Source organism: Scleropages formosus, chromosome 11 (genome assembly GCF_900964775.1).
Source record: "Scleropages formosus chromosome 11, fSclFor1.1, whole genome shotgun sequence".
NCBI lineage: Eukaryota > Metazoa > Chordata > Actinopteri > Osteoglossiformes > Osteoglossidae > Scleropages > Scleropages formosus.
In genome coordinates this window covers 1,465,818-1,487,546 of record NC_041816.1, presented here as the reverse complement: position 1 = coordinate 1,487,546, position 21,729 = coordinate 1,465,818, and the positions used below count along the sequence as shown (strand labels likewise).

General features: G+C 44.8%; 2 protein-coding genes across 4 annotated transcripts in view; both read left to right on the top strand.

Moving 5' to 3' along the window:
* Positions 1-10,514, top strand: part of LOC108934675 (AP-3 complex subunit beta-2-like) — a 37,778-nt gene extending 27,264 nt beyond the window's left edge. For 2 of the 3 annotated variants that reach the window (XM_018752696.2, XM_018752695.2), the window contains exons 18-27: positions 1,243-1,357; positions 1,490-1,664; positions 2,998-3,163; positions 3,514-3,589; positions 4,168-4,277; positions 4,874-5,105; positions 5,493-5,577; positions 5,854-5,951; positions 8,004-8,142; positions 8,524-10,514. In XM_018752696.2, the coding sequence (XP_018608212.2) occupies positions 1,243-1,357; positions 1,490-1,664; positions 2,998-3,163; positions 3,514-3,589; positions 4,168-4,277; positions 4,874-5,105; positions 5,493-5,577; positions 5,854-5,951; positions 8,004-8,142; positions 8,524-8,674 (1,347 nt within the window). In that variant the 3' untranslated portion in view covers positions 8,675-10,514. Of the gene's footprint in view, positions 1-1,242; positions 1,358-1,489; positions 1,665-2,997; positions 3,164-3,513; positions 3,590-4,167; positions 4,278-4,873; positions 5,106-5,492; positions 5,578-5,853; positions 5,952-8,003; positions 8,143-8,487 lie in introns of all 3 variants that reach the window. The other variant, XM_029256238.1, reaches the window with a different exon arrangement.
* Positions 10,515-12,542: 2,028 nt separating this feature from the next.
* LOC108934604 (cytoplasmic polyadenylation element-binding protein 1-like) lies at positions 12,543-20,525 on the top strand. The gene is made up of 10 exons (XM_029256051.1): positions 12,543-13,030; positions 15,634-15,860; positions 16,116-16,365; positions 17,444-17,557; positions 17,702-17,791; positions 18,559-18,695; positions 18,807-19,005; positions 19,795-19,889; positions 19,996-20,076; positions 20,315-20,525. Exons 1-10 carry the CDS (start codon positions 12,868-12,870, stop codon positions 20,423-20,425), a joined length of 1,467 nt encoding a protein of 488 aa, XP_029111884.1. The 5' UTR covers positions 12,543-12,867; the 3' UTR covers positions 20,426-20,525.
* The last annotated feature ends 1,204 nt before the right edge of the window (positions 20,526-21,729 follow it).

Genomic DNA, 21,729 nt, shown 5'->3' with positions numbered 1-21,729 from the left:
TGTAGCTTAGCACAGCACCATGTCTTCACATGACAACATACAACGTTGAAGAGTTGGAGAACTTCCTGGTGAACCTATGTTGAAGGCTGTAGCTTCAGTGTGTGTAGTTATGACTGGACTTTTGCATCTTTCCCTGTCCCTGAATCTGTTGAGCACTGTCCCCCAGTTCTCTCTCTTTACTGTACCACTATACTGTACTATTCTGTACTGTCTTCTTTCTTTGACTATTCATTTCACCACCATGCCATTTTTTTTCTTTCCCGCCTGGCAGGTTATTGTGCTGCTTGAAAGAGTCACAGCCTTGACCAGAGTGAGTCAGTCAGTGACAAAGAGCGAGTCTTTTTGAGCTACAACCAGTAGCACTAAACTAAGCGTAGACGATGCCCAGTGTGGAACCTGTACTGTGCATACCTCAGTGTAGAACACCTACCACAGTAACCCTCCTGCTTTTATTTCCAAAGAGTTGATCCTTTGAAAGTATTTAGTGTTCTCTTAATGAACATTTCTACTTTTGGGAAAAAAAAAAAAGAAATTGTACTAATCAATGACCTGATTCCAAAATAGAAAGTCATTTAAAAGTGACTTATACATTTCTGGTCTGTACAGTATGGCCAAAGTTTGGTTTCATTTTTAACTCTGCATTTGATTTTATCCTTTTCTGCCTGTTAGAGAACTTTAAGTACTTTTCACTGAAACCCCTCTCTCCAGTGGATCTCTCCCTGGCCATGAGGGCAGTACCTGGCTACCTTGTTTATCCTCCCTGATGAAGTGCTACTAGAACAGCGCATTCCCTCCCACCCCGACCCCCCAAAAAGACCAGTTAAACCGGCTGAAGGAGTCGCATCTAATTGTTCACAAGCTGAAACTCTGATCCATTTAAGTGATGGTGTGACGCTCACTTCATGAAGGGCCAGTGCTTGTTTCTACTCTTTATACTTACTTTAATTGCTCAAATTAGTCCAATTAATTCACAGAAATTAATTTTCGATAATTATCTACATTTCCAAAAATATTTACACACTATGGTGTCCTCCCACTGGAGGGGTGAACGTGCTAACGTTGCTGAAGCAAAACCCTGCATACATAGCAGCGCTTCGTGGACTGAGTTTGACACCACTGTGCCATGGTAATCCTAGGTCAAACCTTCATGGCTTTCTTCTGCTTTATTCGAAAATCTAATAATTGTGATTAACACTATTGCAGCACGTGTGGAGAGGCTAACGGGATCTTTGATCCCCCCAGGTTCCTGAATGGACCAAGTGCAGCAGCCGTGAAAAGAGAAAGGAGAAGAAGGTGGAGAAGCCATTTTACTCGGACTCAGAGGGGGAGTCCGGACCCACAGAGTCTGCAGACAGCGGTAATCAGTACTGTCTCTGCATAGTCTCCATTAAAGTGTGACCACTGAGTGGCAGACTCTATGTATGCGTGTGTGTGTGTCCTGTGAGATCTGGGTGCGTTTGTTTGTCTCAGCCTGTGAATTCCTCTCCAGACTCAGATACGGGCAGCGGGTCAGGAAGTGGCAGTGACAGCGGCAGCGAAGACAGTGGCTCCGAGTCGGGCAGCGAGGAGAGCGAGGGGGAGTCTGACTCCGAGAAGGACGAGAAGGACAAGAGGAAGAGTGGCAAGAAGAAGGCCAAGAAAACTGCCCCAGAAAGTGAGGAAAGGTGAGAAGTGCTGGGAATGACATGAAACCTGAACAAAACAGCAATGAATAAAACCATTAATGGAAATAGTTGAAATACCTTGAGCAAGGTATTCATCCTACAAAAAAGTGCTTCAGTAAAAAAAAAAAAATTTTTTACAAATTACCCAGCTGTACAAATGGGTAAGTAATTCTAGATAGATTAACATTGTAAGTTGCTTTGGAGAAAAGCATCAGCTGAATGAATACATGTAATACAGATAAATATTGTAACTTTTTGCCGTTGTATTACGTATCACTATTCATTTTTAATTTGCAGTACTGTCTCCTGCTTTGTGCTGTTGTGTGTTAAAATAGTTCAAATAAGTCAATGTTTTAATTCCAGGAGTGGCTAGTACAGTACAGGCGGTCCCTAATTTAAGACGGTTTCGCTCCTTTGTATGTCGAGCATCCCCTACTGTGAACCATAGGGATATACATTTATAAACAGTTAATCTACATGAATGCTGCTTTGCATAAAAGAATTTTGTTGTATTTTTTCACTAATTACACACATTATTCTAGTTAAAACAATACAAATATAGAATCATAATATAAATACAGTACAGTATTATTATTGTATTCTCATGCTACACTTGGGGGTCGTGGTGGTGCAGTGGGTTTGGCCTGTGCCTGCTCTCTGGTGAACATGAGGTTCAAGTCCCACTTGGGGTGCCTTGCGACGGACTGGCATCCCGTCCTGGGTGTGTCCCCTCCCCCTCCAGCCTTGCGCCCTGTGTTGCCGGGTTAGGCTCCGGCTCGCCACAACCCTGCTCGGGACAAGCGGTTTCTGTGTGTGTGTGTGTGTGTGTGTGTGTGTGTGTGTGTGTGTGTGTGTGTGTGTGTGCGCGCTACACTGTTTTTTTCACTTTCATTTCTAAATCTGTTGTCTTTCCAATTTATTTTGAACACATCCAGAAGACTCACTTTTTCCCTTGGTAGTGTTTAAATAAAATCTAACTTGAAAGGAATCACAAGAAACAAGTTTTGTAGACAAAATGCAATCACTGCTAGACTGCCAAGCACTGTCAGAGACCTGAACAATAAGTAATATGGGTGTCTTGCAGCAGCTCGGTCAGCCGATGTTATCGTACATCAGATGGAGCGTTTACTGTTAGATGTTATGACCAAACTTCCAGACTCAAAAATAATAGAAAGTTAATGGAATGGCTGTCACAAATCCAAGTGACTGTGGGGTCGATATGTAACTCGAGGGCCACCCATTCACTGGTAAAGCATTTTTTTTTTTTTTAGATTATCTTTGGAAACACAGTGATATTTCAGCAGCGTCTGAGCCACCATGTCACCCCCTACAGTGAGCAAAGCAGCACAGAGGAGCAGAAGAAGTCAACAAAGAGCAAGGAGCCTAAGGACAGATCAGACTCAGAGTCTGAAGATGAGGAGGAGAGCTCCACAGAGAGCAGCGAGTCCGAGTCTGAGGAAGAATCCGAGTCTGACACGGATGCCAAGAAGAAGAAAAAGGTGCTACTGTCTATCTCAATAAACCACACACTCCAGGGCACAAGTCTGCGATATTACATATGTTCCTGAGCTTTTAAATGTTTCAAATTAGGATGCTGATACTTGACTTCTTGACTTCCTTCATCTGATTTACAAATATATGATGCTTATAAGCTGTTTATGAGTTGTAATGTTAGTATGGTCAATTTTAAAACAATGTCAATGAAGAATAAAACGGTTGTAAACAAATTTAAAGCCAGCAAATACAACGACAGACCAAACAGTTCTTTTCTCAATTCTGCTTCAACTGATAGGCTGGACTTGATCACAAAATATTTTATTTCTAAGTCACCTTTAAACTTTTCTTTAAGACAATTCCATCCAAACCTCCACCTAAACAAGCCAAGAAAGAGAAGAAAGAGATGTCCCTTCTTGACCTTGATGACTGTAAGCATATATGAATTGTAGAATATCATTTATAAAAAAAATCTCGAGTCCAGGTATTTACATTTACATTTATTCATTTAGCAGACGCTTTTGTCCAAAGCGACGTACGTCTCAGCAAAAGTACAATTTATGCATTACATTGAGAGAAGGAGACATAGCTGCAGACATGAAAGTCTCAAGCAAACCTAGTTTGTTCCCTACCGCTTGCTGCACTGAGGTTCATTGTTATATATACATATTTCAGGGTTTTAGGTGGTGGATCAATTAATGTTCCCATGTTGTTAGTTGTAATCAAGGTAATCATTTTACCCCAGTGTCATTATTTTTATTTAAACGCACTTGCTATTTATTTTTTTACCAGTTTTATAGATGTGTTAGTTTCACAAGTCAGGCTTAAGTGCTACAACAAGCCCTCGCTGGGATGTGAACCAAAAAACTTAAGGTTACAAGTCCCACCTATATATTTACAGTGGCCTTGTCTGTTTAAAATGACAGTCCTGTGAACCGTGCAAGTCATGGTATTGTTTTCTGCTTCTGTCCCCGTAACAATTTTGCTCTGCTTTGTGTTCATGGTCCAGTTGAGCCAACCCCTTCCCCTCAGGTCACTCCTGTGTCTAACTTCGTGTCCAGCAGCCTGGCGACAGATCTAGAGGGGCTGTCCCTGACCGACACAGCCCTCTCTCCCTCAGTAAGTCACATATGCCAAAGGGCCCCCCTTCAGAGCGGGTGTCTTGAGGCCCGGTTCTAGGGTGTCCATGGTCCAGATAGTTTCTTTCTGCTTCGTCAGTTGACCATCAGCAGGGCAATACAGTCTAGAATGAATTCATGTGTAATCCGAGTTCTTAACTGTGCAATGAAAGCTGTGTAAGCAGCTGCACTCTAGGCCTCAAGGAAATGTACTGAGCCTCCCTGCCTCCGAGTGTGGAAAAGCGCTTTCTAGCCGCTGTGGCGTACGGCATTAGCCATACCGTTCTTGAGTCACTGCAAATCAGGAATTTATTCACGTGTGCAAATAAAATTTTCCAAGACAGTACATTTGCCTATGAAATGAAAGTAGTGATGACTGAATCAGCTGAAAGGTAGGAAACACTTCACCACTTGGTCGTCTATGGACTGAGCCACCGGTTCTGTGTCCCTCGATGAAAGCGTCCATTTCGTTTGCAAATCTTACATGTTGGCATAACTGCCAGTGACACTTGAGCTTAGAAAACAGTGAAAAAGTGGAGGATTTACGTCAGCTTTTGTGTTGCTTTATTGCTTAAGTGCTCCTTCCCATCCCCGCAGGCTGCCAGCCCCACGTGCGGCCCGCTGAAGACATATGAACTGCTGCACCGAATCACTGGCGAGGGCCTGGCGGTGACCTACTGTTTCAGTCGCCGGCCGTTCACAGGGGACCCGCATATGGTGTCTGTGCAGATCCAGTTCACCAACAACACAGAGGTGGAGGCACGCAGTCTGCGGGTGCTGGAGCCCAAGCTGCAGTCCGGCATGCGCATCGCAGAGTTCCCGGAGATTGGTCAGTCAAGTGGCCGCACTGGCTGCTTGAGTCTCTTCAGTCTCAAGCTGGCTGCTTCAATCTCGAGCCCCTCTTCTTCCATATAAGCTGTTGTGCAGGATATGCCCCAAATCATAAAAATATGCTGAATTTATATATAAATTGTTTTGACCAAGCTCCACACTGTGTTATTCATGTTACATAGTAACTAATTCTTGTTGATTAATAATTTTGCTTAGAATCATGAACAAGTGAAATATGATGCACCAACACTGGAAAGAAGCTGCAGTGAAGGGTTCATTCAGAATAGATATGTTTATTGAACTATTGAATTGCAACTCTAGCGCCTTTAAAAATTGCGTTTTTCTTTCATCTTGCATGACAGTGCCACTGTGTTGCTCCTTTCAGATGTGTTGCCCCCAGGCGAGATTTCCACTGTGGTTATGGGTATTGATTTCTGTGATTCCACACAGGCAGCCAACTTTCAGCTCTGGTAACAGCATGGTCTTTTCAACAAATTAATTAATTGTTTCTCTTTCACTCCTGTTTTTACAGTTTCATTTTTTACAGTATATGGTTCAAGGGATACAAATCCTATTACATTTTCACTATTGCATACACTATGATGGCATACATGCATACATACATACATATATACTACAGTACTGTTAGTGTCAGAGTACTAACCATACACATTTAATGAATGTCATTCTAGCATCATTCGCTCAAATGCCGAAAAATTATTTACCTTGTTTCTCGTGCATTGTAGTACGCACACCAAGAAGTTCTTTGTGACAATCCAGCCGCCTGTTGGGGAGCTGATGATGCCAATCTTCATGACTGAGAATGAGTTCAAGAAGGAGCAAGGTGAGCTGGGAACCAGACAGGCTCCTGTGTTCATGGGTCTAGCAGCAAAGGTGCTTGGTCCTTACCAATGGGGGAGATTTATCCATATGCCCCAAACACAATGGCTGAACAATTATTAGAACTTATACATTGCTTTTCAGGCATGTCTTACCATAACAGGCAGAATTTCTTCACCAGACCTGCATTAGACTTGCCTGATCATGAATAAGTTACCATTGATTAGGCCCCTATAATAAAGTGTTATTATTCCTTTGATTTATTGCAGCTGAAATATCTGTGCTACAGTAAGCAAATCACATTCATACCCAAGATTATTTTGACCGACAAGCAATACTGCCAGAAAATAACACTTGTTCACGACAAATATAACAAATTCTAAGCTATTGTTGCAAATAATCTGAAATATTTATAGGCCTATGTTACCCAGTTCATTTTTCTCTTTGTATAAATTCTGCTCAACCCTAATAGAGAAGCTATTACAAGTGAGTGTTGGTAAGTTGGTCTTATAGATGTTTCTCATAGATATTTTTCAGCTGCCTATGTCCACCCTGCATTACTGCCCCCACAGCCTCAACCTTTAGTGTGTCCTGTGCTTTTAGTCGCCCGCACTGTCGTCTGTCTTCGTTTCGTTATTTTACACCTTCTCTACACTAAACGCCATGCACAGTGTCAATGTGCAAGTTGCATAACCTGCTGTACGTGCTTCAGCCTGCACAGAAAATAGCATGTAAACGTAGCCTATAGTGTAACAGTTCGCCACAAGAAATCCTACACTAACCGTAGCTGTTCCTCAAAGCTGGCCAGTGAATTTCCCTCATTTATGACATATACAGGTTAATATTAAGGGTACTGTGCACAAATGAAGGCTTTGATTAACCTGAACACTTGAGCAATGGTAAATATGTGCTCCAAAAAGCAATTCTGCCAGGATTTTGCAGCATATCTTTGCATTTATTTGAGCTGTATTACTGTGCTGGGGAGTGGGAAGTGCAGAGAGCCAGAAATGCCTTATCAGAAAGAAACTCGCAGTGTTGTTCTTAATTATGTGAAAATTACAAGGGGGGTGCTGTTATTACACTCAATGCCTTAGCATAGCACTCACATTCTACACGATAAAATTGTCACTATTACTGCCAGCGTAACTTTATATTTTTACATTTAGAGCTGGAATATCAAACCCAATTTCTTAGTGGGTTTACATACTATATTCATGTTTTAGCTCCAGCCTTCTCTTTAGTTACTCCCATTATTTTCATACTTGGAAGGATACAGTACATTTGAAGACTGCAACAATTTCCTAGTGTATCACAGAAATACAAGCTCCGTTATTTTTTTTGGGTTCAGTGTAAATAGAAATACCAGTAGCAGCTGGGAGCATAATGGTTAGAGCTGCTACCGTTAGAACCGAAGGTCACTGATTCATATCCCACTTCTAGCTGTAGTACCTTTGAGCAAGGTACGTATCCTAAATTGCGCCATTAAAATTACCCCGCTGTATAAATGGGTACATAACTGTAAGTAGCTTAACATTGTAAGTCACTTAGGAGAAAAGCGTCAGCTAAATGAATAAATGAATAAATGTTAATCCAATTAATTAAAACAGGGGAAAGGCTAATTTAAACACTAGTATTCAGAGGAATCCCTTGACTGTGAATGCAGCGCAAGCAGCGTACATTATTGTACTGTATGTTCTAGGTTTGTTTTCGCCAGTAAACGTCACAGTTCAAACAAAACCAAACTACCCATAGTTTAGATGTCTTTGCAAAGAGGCGAGCTCCTAGCTTCAGTAAACCAAGTAAATTTATTAAATTAGTAAGACTTTCCTGAGGGGGACAGTGTCCGTTTACACTTGCCATAACATTAATACAGGCAAAGCTCTACATAGCTGTAGAGGGTATGTATGTATTCTGTACATTTAGAATTAGATGCTGCTGCTGCTCTTAATTGGTGTGTACCAGTTTGGCTGACCCTTGAGCTCATTCGCAATATGAATATGACAAGCCGCTGACCCGGAGAGCTGCATATGGACTGTGAGGTTCCCTTCGCGTACAGGACAGCTTATGGGTATGAACGAGATCACGGAGAAGCTGACCTTAGGCGAGGGGTGCCGGGGAGACCACGTCATCATTCAGAGGGTCATCTCCACAGCCAACCTGAGCCGAGTGCCCTGTGGATCAGCGATGGAGTGCAGGTGGGTGGGTCTGTTGCCTCCTCTTCTCAGCTTCTGGGCTTCTTCATTCATTCAGGGTTTGCCCAGAGCTGCTCCTTGGAGGCAACCCTGAAGCTCAACACAAGAAGCAAAATACATTCTGTGATTAGCAAGCATTGTTACACTGTTTTTACCTGCTTATCTGTGTTGATTGAGCATTGTTAGACTGCTTTTATCATGGTCCCACAATATAGTCTTCTTATATTATTTATGTAAGTTCAGTTAATGTTTTAAATATGGATTCTTTTTACATTTGATGTTGTCTGTCTGCTCTCGGTGTGGCTTCTCGTTCACTTCCAATCTTTGATGCTTCTGACCTGATCTCAGCCTTCCTCTTCCTTGCTCTCGCATGCTGGCCTCCAGGTTTGCAGGAAAGACGGTGACTAGCGGCAGCTTGGTGCTGGTCACCGTGGTAACAAAGGAGGAGCGAGCAGCCCAGGTGACGGTCAACTGCGAGAAGATGCTGATAGGCACAATGCTAGTGAAGGACATCCTCCAAGCCTTGTCTCAGTAACGGATCTCTCAGGGACAGCTGAGTTATCTGCTTCATGTCCTCCTTTCCACGAGCCTTCTCTTGTTCATCTCGCCCATGGCCCAGACATGTACTGTTCACCTGACACTTACTACCATCACACTAGTGCACTGGAAATAGTTTAAAATATGCCCGCAGACATTTTGATGCTCTTGAGAATTAGATCTGGTAAGGTACAATACCACAGTGTCTGGATTTTTTATGACATAGTGCATGTATTTTTTCCTTTGTCTTTCAAAACAAATTATTTAATTTCTGATGTATTATAATGGGAAGGTTTGGCAAAAAAGGCTCATTATTTATTACAGAATTATTGTTCCATCTTTTATCAGTCTTTTAGAACACAAATACCGTAAAAAAAATATACCTCAGATGACTATACAGCAAGTACCCACTGGACTCATACTACCAGCAGAACGATAAATATTTTAGAATAATTTTAAAAGCCAGAGAAGGTGTGAAAAAACTATATGGGCAATGAATTTGTAACAGTTGTAATTTCCTATTTTGCAAAGTACTGCACGGTAAAAACGGGGAAAACTGAGAGAACAAATACTTTATGGGTATATTGATGTTCGCGTCATATTCATTCAGTATATAAATATTTGTAAATTATAGCGACTGCAATACATCTATATTTAGATTCATCTAATCTGCAGTAGACTGTTGTGTTATATATAAATGGTTTAAAAAAGAACAGAGTGGAATTTGTGTACACCAGTGCTCTATAGCAGCTGAACGCTGAGGTTGTTCGCCTTGTGCGGTTGCTTCAGTGTCTCATCGTAATCATCTCTGCCCAGTGAGAGTGCAGCAGGTGGGTTATTGTGTGCATATTTTATGAAGGATAGATTAATTTAACAGAACTGCAAGTTAAAACTCTTCTAAGTAATGCATTAACCTATCACAGATAATGTCCAAAGCACGTCTGCAGCAAACACCTGTGATACAACTGTGCTTTTTGTTGCCGGAGATTCACGTTTTACTCAAACTATTTTTTTTTTTTCTTCCCAATGTGCTCATGCAACACATTTTCCAAAAGTTTTTTTAATGTCACTTTTTCATGAATGCTTGAATGCATGAATAAATTATTTTCTGGTAGGTTTTATAACTGGTTTTGGTAACTGGTAATGCTCTGTTTAATTATTTGCATTGATCTTTGTGACTAGGTTGTCACTAATTACGTTATTAATAGAATATAGATTTGTATCTATATGCATTGACTGGGTGTCTGTCTTATTTATTTTATTGTTGTTTTTATAGATGCTCTAGAAAACCCTGCATTATGTATATTGGTGTCAAAAATCGAAAAATACAAGGGAATTATGTTTCTTTGGATCAGATATGTAGAATGTAGTCCTATAATTGTAATTACTGTGGTTTGCGATGCTGCGAATGCTGACGTCTGTGCTGAAAAGGCAAACTGAGAGGATAGTATCTGCTGAAGCATTAATCTGGGGTTCATTTGTCTTGGAAATATTTTAAACTGCCTTTGTGTCACTCAATCACCTCTGGTCTAACCAAGCTTAATAATAAAAAAGCCACCTTAGGAAGATAAACATACAAAAGTGGAAGCGTAATTAGGTGAGCATCAGACTGTATTATATTTGTGTTTATTCACTGCTGTGTGTGGTACTTGTTGTTTTGGGCCATGTCATGTGTGAGAGGTTTTACAGCGTTACAAAGAGAATTTCTTCAATTTCAGGCAACTACAAGTAACGTGTGTCCGTTGACTCCTGTGTGGTTGTGGGGAAAAAATCCCGTTTGAATACTACTGCCTGATTAGAAGATGGAGTGTATTAATAAAAGCAGAAGATGGACAGAACGTGAACGTTTCGGCATGAATGCTTCGTACTGTTATTGTTATGTACTGCATGGGGTTATTCGTAATGCCCCAGTACTGAGAATGTTGGTTGAAGACCGCTGAAGGGAGAGAAATAAACCCTCCAAGGCAACAAAGCGAAAGGCTCCCCCTCTTCATCCGAAGCACTCGCCGCTTTTCCTGAGCAACCTCTTCTCGTTGTAAAATTTGCCACGTTTCTACCCGGCGCTTCACGCACACCTGAGTAGGAGCGCACGAGTCCGTCCCTCTCCATTCTTCGTGTCCAACAGACGCACCTCCGTTATCCGGCCCCGAGCTTCTAACGCTCCTCTCACGGCTCTCTGTTTGAGTAGTGAAAATAGCTCATGTTTACCCAGAATGCTGCTCTCCCTGCATGCCTGCCTAATGCTGCGTTGCGTCTCTTTCACGGGCAGCTCCATCTGCTCTCTAGAGCCCTGTGACACTTGTCTTTTATCGCCGTCACAATTGCATTGATTATATTCAGCCTGAAGGCTCTGCAAACGGGCTGTAACTGAAAGAGCTGAGTCATTATCCTGCAAAAAAACCTGGGACGACCCAGAATTCCTACACCCTAAGCCTGTACGTCTTTAAGCAGATTTAAAATTCAAACGAAAATTGTAAAAAATTGGACTGAAGTTGATGCGTAGTATAAAAGTGTCAGTAATTGTATATGTTTCTGCTTTCGCTTTCCTTTCTATTTTATTCCATGCTTTTTGCAGACCGAATAAAGGTGCAATTTTAATGGCCACAAAATGGACTGAAATAGTTATAACATGGTAAGAAATTCTGGTGCTGGATGTACAGTGAGTCCCATTTATCTTGGCTAAATGGACTTCCAAAATTAATGTCGCCACCAGTATTGCGGATAAATATGTGATCGGGATTTGATCTGAAAATATTAAGGGATCATCTGATAAATATATCGCGAAATGTTTACAACGATGGTTAAAAAGTTTATGATGACGCATGGTATTTCTAAACATTTTGGAATTTACACACACGTACACCGTGAGCCATATCAAAGGTGCTGCCCATAATAATCTTATTTAACTAAACCTGTCTCATCAGCCTTAGAATTGGTGAGCTATGCAGTAGTGTATCACTCTATAATCTCTGAGCTGTACATTGCTGCTGCCTTCCAGTGGGAGACTAACGCTCTACCTGGTGAAAAAAATCAAGTGTGGAAATTTACCGTAAGGAGAACCAGTTATTTTACAGCACATGTACAGTGGAGAAACGTTCATCCCTTATTGCTGGAAGGAAGAGGCAGCAGCTAAAACAAATGGCTTCCATGCTTCTGAACTGGAGCGCTCTCTTAGTTTGGTCGTTTTTGTACAAAGTTATTTCAGGAGCAGTTAGTGACGTCCCACTGATCCGGTCACCTTTTCCCACCGAGCTCGATGGAAGTGGCGGCCCTAACCCTCCCCGAGAGGGGTGTAGCCATGGCCGGTAAACAATGCGCAGTCAGAGGAGCACTGACACGCGGGCTGAAAGTGACTACGCCAGCCCTTTTGCACCTCCCCTGCTCCGCGCCTGCCGGAGTTGCTGAATCAGGGCTGCTGCCGGCGGTTGGAGGCCGTCCAGCTGCGGGGGAGCGACGGGAGCTGGCGGCGCAGATGGCCTGCTTCCCGCCGCCTGCCCGCTCGCTCGCTCGCTCGCTCGCTCAGTGACCGCTGCTGTCTGTTGTATGCGGCTGTGACATGGGCAGGCGGCACCCAGCACGGCATGCCGGGGACTTCTCCTCCCACTCCCCCCATCCCCACCCCCAGCAGCCCGGAGCCAGCACTCCTCTCCGGACTAGGCGGGTCCTCAAGCCCGTGAGCCACGCTGCGCCTCCGTCGAGCCTGGGAATTTTCCAGCCGGAATTTTCGTTTCTTTCTTCAAACATTTGCCGGTGCGGAGTGGAAGGGTTTGGGGGGGGGGGGGGGTTCGTGACAGAGGGGGCGGCGGGAGGTGGGGGGGGGGGGGTGATGTCATTAACAGGAGGATGTGAGTGCATCAGCACCCCAGTCACATGTTAGGTGGGTCAGTGATGCAAATGGAGATGCGTGGCAGCCGTTCCAGACGCAGGTTCGCTCGCAGACTTTGCAGGCATACCTGAGCAGCAGCAGCAGCAGCAGCAGCAGCAGCAGCAGGAGGAGGAGGAGGAGGAGGAGGAGGAGGAGGAGGAGGGCGGCCGTGTGCTCCTTATCACGCTCCACATTTAAAGGAGCTGCTCTCCAGCTCCCTTGGTTACGGCAGAATCCCCGAGCGCTCGTCTCACCTAGCCGAGCCGAGCCCAGCCCAGCCTCCAGCGGACCTGCGGGATTCGGACGCTGCTGCAGTCAGGGGCGGGATGCTTTTCCCAAGCGGCGCGCTGGACTCGCTGGGCTCCTCCCGGGTCCTGCCCGACGCCGATGACTCGGCCGTGGGCCTGCTCTCCCTCAGCCTGCCCGGGGTGGACGGATCCCCGAGCATCGCCAGCGCAGAGACCGCAGCTCAGACCGGCGCCCCTTCCAGTGAGTGAACTTTTCTGGTTGGACCTTGTGAAGACAGTCATATAAACGGCTATTATGAAAATGTCTGTATTGCGCACTTCGCTGTACGCAGATGTGCGCTGAGGGCTTCGCTTGTCCGCGTTGCCCTTTTTCTAGAAAATAGCGGGCCATGCCCGTCCTTTAACAAGACTCCACGTTACAAGAGAGCTTTCAAGTAAAGTGTGTGGACGGGGCCGGTCTCGTACGTCTGGACTGTGTCTTGGCTTCTCCGAGCCTTGTACGGGGTCAATCAGTCAGCTTTGCTCCCGATCGTGGTTCGAAATGTACATTCTACGCAAATCATTTACAAAACTGCACTGATTGGTGGGGTTCAATACTGGACTATGTTACCTTCACTAAAAGAGCCTTTATAGATTTTTCGAAGATGAGGACTGGTGGTACCAATCTCTCCTATAAAATATCTCCGTTCCAGCTTAAGTACACAATGACAGTGAGTTTTTTTTTTTCTTTTTAAATAAATACAGGAATTATTTATTCGATTGAAACTTTTAAAAAAATGCGTATGTGCATTTTTTTAAAAAAAAAACAAAAAAATCTGCCTTATATCCTCTTAACTCCTACATTATATAATCACCAGACATGGAACATGGTTGTCCTAATTTACAGAGAACATTGAGTAACACGACCTCGGCAAGGGTGCACAGGAGGTGCGTGAAAAGCTATTATAACTCGTTTGTCATTCCTTCCACTGGAAGGAGAGATGCTGCAAAATGGCTGACCTAATTAATATTTTAGGACGTGAAAAAGCACCTTGTGTCCCAAGGAAATGTAAAATGTAGTGACTTTTACACCTCATCGAGTTGAAGCTTCTACCGCAGGTTGCATTAGGTCACGTGTTAAGCTTTCGATCCTTCAGCTTTTTTGCGGCATCAAGCCGTCCCGCTGGCACCGGCGCCTTTTCTAACTTGGTCAGCGTTCGGTTTAAGTCCTCCTCTAGTTCTCAGTGTCGACAAGGTAATTTGGCAAGTTTTTTTTTTTTTTTTTAAAAAAAAAAAACCTTACGCTAAATGCCATCCAGAAGGAAATGGCTTCTCCCGAAGTCAAAAATGTTTTCTTGAACCAAGTATTCTGTCCATTGTCTCAAGTACGATCTCGGAGTCATGCTTTTCAAACGGAGACTACAAGGGCGGCTGTAGATCTGGAATACTAGAGCCGCGTTCTTCTCTCCTTCGACGGTCAGCGAGCGCGGGTGCGGGTGCGGCGCGCTCATACCGCTTCTTCTATTACTTTTGTCGGCTCAAATCAGCGAGACGAGTCTCGGCGCGAGGCTGCGCCGCTTCCCCTACGTTCTGACCCAGTTCTTGCCGTACGCCGCATCACAAAACCGCCCTGCCGTCTAATCTGATCGTATTTCCCCGCTGCTCCGGCCAGGGATTTTTGGTTTGGATTTGTCTAAGAGGGGTGAGATTTCCAGGGACTGCCGAGGGTGAGATAACGGCCCTAGCTACGGCCCCGCAGTAAAATGCCAGGCATTGTTGTCGTCTGAGAGCACGGCATGGGCAGCCCGGCCCCGTGGCGTTCGGTCGGCAGCTCCCCGAAGCTGACCCGGCATACAGGCCTCCCTGTTCCATGAGTCCGGCGCAGAGACGGCAGCTGAGCACCGCGTAGGTGAGAGACGCGGTCGGCTAGACTGAATCCGATCGTTCGGAGAAGGACGTTACTCTTCGGTTCCTCTGGACCGCTCCGTCTTTCGGAAGATTGTCATTATTCACCGATGCCTTGCATTTTGTCACCGAGTCGAAACGCTTTCTAGATGGTTCAGTGAAAATCGTACTTTTGTGTTTGAAGTGACCTACTCCGGGGGGGCGCGGCGGCACGGTGGGTTGGACCGGGTCCTGCCCTCCGGTGGGTCTGGGGTTCGGGTCCCGCTTGGGGTGCCTTGCGACGGGCTGGCGTCCCTTCCTGGGCGTGTCCCCTCCCCCTCCGGCCTTGCGCGCGCCCCGTGTTGCGGGGTTAGGCTCCGGTTCGCCGCGACCCCGCATGGGACAAGCGGTTTCAAGTGATGTGTGCGTGTGACCTACTCTTCAAATTCAGTGTGATCCTCAGGTAAATACATTGCTGCTCAGACAGCATATAATGAGTTGGTGAATGTCCATCTACCCGTCGATGCGTTATCGGTAACCGCTTGTCCAACGTAGGGTCACGATGGCCGGGAGCCTATCCCAGAAGTGTAGAACATGGGTGCTCGCTGGACGGAGATGCCAGTCCACAACAGGACAGTCATGCACTGATCCACTCTTGCACAACTTACCCTAAGGGTTATTTATTTACAGTCAGCAGTTGATTTTGGACTTTGGACTGTGTGAGGCAACAAGAGCACCTGGTGGAAACCCACACAAACGCGGGGAAAGTGTGCAAGCTTCACACAGATTTGGTCAGATTCAAAGTCAAATCTAACCCTAACTCAGATCCCAGGCGCTACCCGATGAGCTTACCCCACGGTGCACATCAGCTTGGTCAAACTCTGTGGGTTTTTCCTGATCCGCTGAAAGGGCATTTCTGCTGTGGTACACTTCCTTCGGAACAATCCAGACAATTAATCGTGCCATGTTGTTCTCTTCCAGTATTGGGCCTTCCGGGCAGCTCTTTGTGTAATATCCTGGGGAAACCGCTGAGTTTTCCCTCCCACGCACCTGTGAGCGCTGCGGACTTCCAGGACAGGTTTCCTGGCATGTCCCGCCTCAACATGCGGCTGGACTCCCGCTCCTTGCTGGACTCGCGGTCGAGCAGCCCCGTAGACTCCGAGACCAGCGGACTGAGCTCCGGCTCTGACCACCTCTGCGATTTGCTGGTAAACGCAGGATTCTCGACGCTTTCCTCGCTTCATTTGTCGGCTACACTTCTTTAGCTGCCGAGTCATATCTTACCAAAGTATGTTCCAAAATTCTTGTCTACGGTCACTAAGATTTGGCGTTCACTTCAGCTGTCTGTGGTGCAGGTAGCCTACACGTGTCTGCAGAATGCAGTTTGTCTTAAATATTTAATCTAACCCTAAAAATATGACTAAAGAAGCCTCTTGCCTGCACGTTATTTCCTCTCCTCTCAGTCCTCCCTGAGGATCTCCCCACTGCCCTTCCTCATGTCCAGCATGCAGAAGGATGCCTTGAAGCTGGGCATGGGATCTGCCATGGACCAGGACAGCCCTCTTCCCACGCCCTCGCACAATGCTGGCCGCAGCAATGCTCCGCTCAAGCGCTGGCCAGGGGCCTCCGTGTGGCCCGGTTTGGACCTCCAGGAGACGCCCAACGATCCATACAACATCGAGAGGGAAGCTCAGCTCCACAGGCAGGCTGCTGGTAAAGTGGCTTTTGCGCCAGTCCTTCCCACCTCACAGTTCACACCATCACATACGCTACATTAGACGTAGTTCTTTCGCTTCGTTTTGCTTTAAATCCCGACGGATTCCACAGATTTGTAACATTAAGGCTTTACCTCACTTATGCAACATGACACAAACAATGTCTTTATAAGACTCTTAAAGAGACAATTATATATATATATATGTGCATAATTATATATGTACATATATATAAAAATAATTGGTTTATATGGTGGAAAATAAACTACTTTACAATCACGTGTCTGCATCTAAGTCTCTTTCTGCTAATGTAACGAACACATTGTATTTTCTGTGAGATGTGCGTCGCTTTGGAGAAAAGCGTCTGCTAAATGAATAAATGTAAGTGTAATATGAGAGCTAACAAAGCACTTAAGAAAACGAGCTTGCAGTGTGAAAGCTGCTGGTTTCAACCGTTACCCCTGGTACTGTTAAAGCATCTTTCAACAAGGTACTATATAAATTGGTAAAAAATGGTAAGTTGCCTTGAATAAAAGCATTTACTGAGGGTAATAAGGGTAGAGGTTTAATAATAATAATAATAATAATAATAATAATAATTAGGTTGTGTAGTGGTTATAGCTGACGCTTTCGAACAAGAAGGATGCAGGTTTGAATCCCCACTCCTGCTGTAGCACCCTTGAGCAAAGTACTTACCCTACATTGCTCCAGTAAAAATAATCTAGCTGTTAAATGGGTAAATCCTTGTAAATCACTTTAGAGAAAAGAGTCAGCTAAATGCATAAATAAGTAATTAACTAAAAATCCAAATTTTTCTCACAGAATGACTGCAGGTGAACTTTAATGTTTAATTCATTGAGAAACATTAGGTAATATTAAAAGTCTCTCTGCTTTGCTGAGGTCTTAACGTTACCATGGATGTCAGGTGTTTTATTCATGCATTTCAGCATTAATGCATCCGGCTCATTTATACGTTTCCGTAGAAATTTGTTTCATGATTGCCCCTCGATTCTGCACATTAATTGTCCTCCTCCGTATAATATATATATATATATATATGTATGCCTTTCCTTCAGCCGTGAATGAAGCTACCTTCACATGGAACGGACAACTGCCGTCCAGAACCAACAAGAATCCCCTGTACTCCTGTAAGGTTTTTCTTGGCGGTGTTCCGTGGGACATCACTGAAGGTGAGCAAACTGTCTATCTCGTGCACGGTTTCGGTTATCTGAAACAAGTTAACTATCTTTCACTGCAACGTCTTTTCAATGTGCAGGATATCAGTGCTGGTTAGGCAATGTGTCTTATTTTAGACTCTTGTTCTCTTTCCCCAGCTGGGTTGATAAACACGTTCAACGGTTATGGTCCGCTCCATGTCGAGTGGCCTGGGAAGGATGGCAAACATCCCAGATGCCCTCCAAAAGGTAATGCTCCAAAAGGTGGGCTCAGGATATTTTTATTCACAACCACTAAGGCAGAAGAGTGATTGAAAACTTGTAACTTGAGCATGGCTGGTACAAGTGTCAGGGGAGTCCTTCTGTAGTCTCCATCTGTCCAGTTTCAATAATCGCTTGTCCTGAGCAGGGTCGCACCGATCTAGAGCCTTTCCGGGAAGCATTGGGAGCAAGGCTGGAGGTACACCCTGGATGGGACGCTAGTTCGTCACAGGGTAGCCTCTGTGGTGTCCTTCCGTAAGATATTTAACCTGTACTGCAGACATTTTACATTAAATGTATTGTAAAAAATATTTCCTTACAAAGTAAAGTCGGCAAAGCAATGAAGCTGTGTTAAAAATTACGGATTGCTGGATGGAAGTAGGATTTCGGATATATTTGAAAGTCATATTTTGTACCAGACTGCACCTTTGTGTGATTATTCTATAGACTGATCCTCCCCCCCCCGAGACAAATTTGGACATTTTTAATTTTCTCAGATACAAACTTTCATGAAATCCATATTGGTTGGGTTGTTTGTTGAGGAACTGGACTTTTGCCCTCGATGTACAAAGATTGAAAGGATGCGGGAAGGACTTGCTGTTGTATCCCTGGGACAGTTGTCCAGTGCTTCCTGTCAAGCGTCAAGGTGTTGCTAATACACAGTATTAAGTCATTAAAATTAGAGCAAAATTTGGAAACTAGGTAAAAAATTGCTTGAATAAGGTCATGTGGAATGTTGCTTCACTTGTTTGCAGGCTATGTGTACCTGGTGTTTGAGTCTGAGAAGTCGGTGCGAGGGCTGCTGCAGGCCTGCACTCAGGACCTTCTCCACCCGGAAGATCACAGCGAGTACTACTTCAAGATGTCCAGCCGAAGGATGCGCTGCAAAGACGTGAGTGTGGATCATCGGCAAGATCTGGAATAACTGTTAGTTACAGAGTACAGCAACTGGACAGCTGAGGCTCTCCTTCTGAAGGTCTTACTCTAAAGTTCTTCACAACAGGTGCAGGTGATTCCATGGGCAATCTCAGACAGCAATTATGTGCGCTGCCCCTCACAGCGCCTGGACCCTAGTAAGACAGTATTTGTGGGCGCTCTTCACGGCATGCTCAACGCTGAAGCACTGGCCAACATCATGAACGACCTGTTTGGAGGAGTGGTTTATGCTGGGATTGACACAGACAAGCACAAGTATCCAATAGGTAAGGAGCATTCACGTCCATTTAGTGCTGTGCTTATTGCTGTTGCACGGATGCAGAAAGGGGCTGAGGCACGTTTCTCCACTTTTTTAGACAAATGACTCTTACGTGATATGTTTCCCCCCCGTCTATAAAATGAAAACTGCATCCTGCAGCAGTTCGTCGCTAATATTCTCAAAATAATGTGGATGTTCTCGCCAGGAGTGTAAAAAAATGATAAAGCAATAGAACAAATCACAAAAAAGAGAGGGTCCCGAAACAGAGCTTTGTGGAACCCCTCTTAAGGGCGTGTAAACTGGCAATGTTACAATTGCTTTGACAGATAGGAAGAAAATCACCCAAAAAAAGCTATCCATCATATCTAATCAAGGATGAGAGTGAGGGCACAGTGAGCAATGCCAGACTTTGTCACAGGTAGTGTCAGAAAGGAGCATGGTGCATCTTATTGAGTGAGAGGTGGCATGAGAAGCCAGATTGGTTATGTGGAGTTAATGAGCGTCAACAACTTTTTAATGCAAATGCAGGTTTCTTCTACTGTAACGCATTCTATCTGCTCCAGCTCCATTATACTCAAACAGCTTTTGCATATAATAACACTAAGGAAGTGAGCCACTCTGGGTATGATAATAGCTGAGAAATGTGCTATGGGAACAGAACAATTGTGTTGTTTGCTTCTGACACACTGCGTGTGTAACTTATACATATTGTAAAGTATCCTTCATATATAGTCGATCTTATGTAATTTTCAAATGCATGTTTTAGCATATTTCAGAGTTGGGTTTGTCATGACAGGGTCTGGCCGCGTGACCTTCAATAATCAGCGCAGCTACCTTAAGGCAGTGGGTGCAGCATTCGTGGAGATAAAAACGCCCAAGTTTACGAAAAAGGTGCGAACAAATTGTAAAGATGTGGTCCAAGCAGCTAATATATATAAATGCAGATGTAGACTCTTTGGGGAACCAGTGAAAGGCAGTGGGTTTGTCCATCCTTCAGGTTCAGATTGACCCATATCTGGAGGATTCCATGTGTCATGTGTGCAAACGCCAGCCAGGACCATTCTTCTGCAGAGACCAGGTGCGTGCATCCTCGTTATCATTCTGATCCCGAATAGCTGATACCCGAGCAAAGTAGGCTGCACGGCCTCAGTTGCCCCGGAACAAGACCCTGCCGTTGAAACGAATCAGAATCAAACACCGCGCCTAATAATATCGGCAAGAATAATTAAGGCTGGTAAGCACAGCAGTCGTGACTGTGAACCAGACTGCGGGAAATCTGTAAGCAGACAAGGTCCCTGAGCCGCTGCGATCTTCAGGCCTGTTTCAGGTACTACTGCCGCTCCTGCTGGCGTTGGCAGCACTCCATGGACGTCCTCAGCAGCCACCGGCCCCTGATGCGCAACCAGAAGAACCGCGACTCCAGCTAAGCGGCAGCGGCGCGGCCACGGCTGACCCGAGCCACTGCCCCGCAGCGCCTCTCAGAGGAGCGGAGGAGGAAAGCGGATTCACCCCACCCAGAAGCGACACTTCCACATGAGAAAGGGAGGGGGGAGGGGGAGGGGAAGGGGGAGGGGAAGGGGGCGGTACTGCAGAGAGTTCACGAATGCACTTGCTATTTTTTGCTGTTTACTCGTCCACAATGGCACTATGCACAGCGAGGTGTCGGGATGACCGGATCCCGCCGATTATGCAGTTCACAGATTTGTGGCTACGGCCAGAGAGGCGATTCAGGTCAGGGCTCCGAAGGTGTTGATGGGAAAAAAGAAAAAAAAATGCCTTCTCCTTGATTTTTAAAGATTCTTCCAGTGATTTTAGTTTCACATGCCTTGCAAGCTGGTGACCAAGCTTGCAAGTCTCATTGCCTTTCACGTTGGCAGATGCCATACAGTGCCTTTCCATTATTTTCCCCTCGCTAGCTGGCCGGCTGTTTCTGAGCAGCCAGCTGGTGTTTTTTACTTTGGAACAATGAGTTATGCTTCATTTAACCAGTTGCATTTCAGGCATTTTAATGCAGTTTTTAACTAATTTTTAAATAGAGAAGTTTTAAGTCGGGACGTGGAAACTGGAACAGAGGTGGCTTTTAAATTCCCCCCCCCCCCTCCGTGTATTGGTCTGAAGCTACTGTTATTAGTTTTTAATTATGCAGTTGTGTTTTATCCAGAACAAATGAGTCTTTTTTTGCTTACATGATTTGTCCAGTTAAGAAATAATGACAAAAGGTCTTTGTTGGGCACCATATCCCAGGGGTGGCCCTCAAGTTTTAAGCTATTACTGAAATTGTGACTATAAACAAGAATGGATGTTAATCTTTGGGACTGTACATAGTTTTAAACTGTTGCACTTTTAATTTGCACTTCGGAAAGGGGTGACGGACGTTTTTAATCACTTTTCCTTTTTATAAATCAGCAGAAAGGCAGGTATCGTTATGGGCACAGCCCTGGTCATGAAGCTTTTTTCCTCCTGTTTAATATACAGAACTCTAACATACTGTACCTAGGATGAACAAAGAGCCAGAGTAGGCCTTATGCAGCTTCTTCCTCCCCCCGCTCCTTTTCGTATCTCCGAAGCGGTGTGCCAAAGACCGAGTGTCGTCCTTTCTTTTCACCCGTGTACTTCCCATTGCTCGTCGCCCAGCCCAGCTGCTTTTTAGAGTTTTGAAAGTCTCTACCTCATTGTTGTCCGCTACCTTTGCTGCATTAACCTACAGATCTGGAGAGCGACGATCCGATTT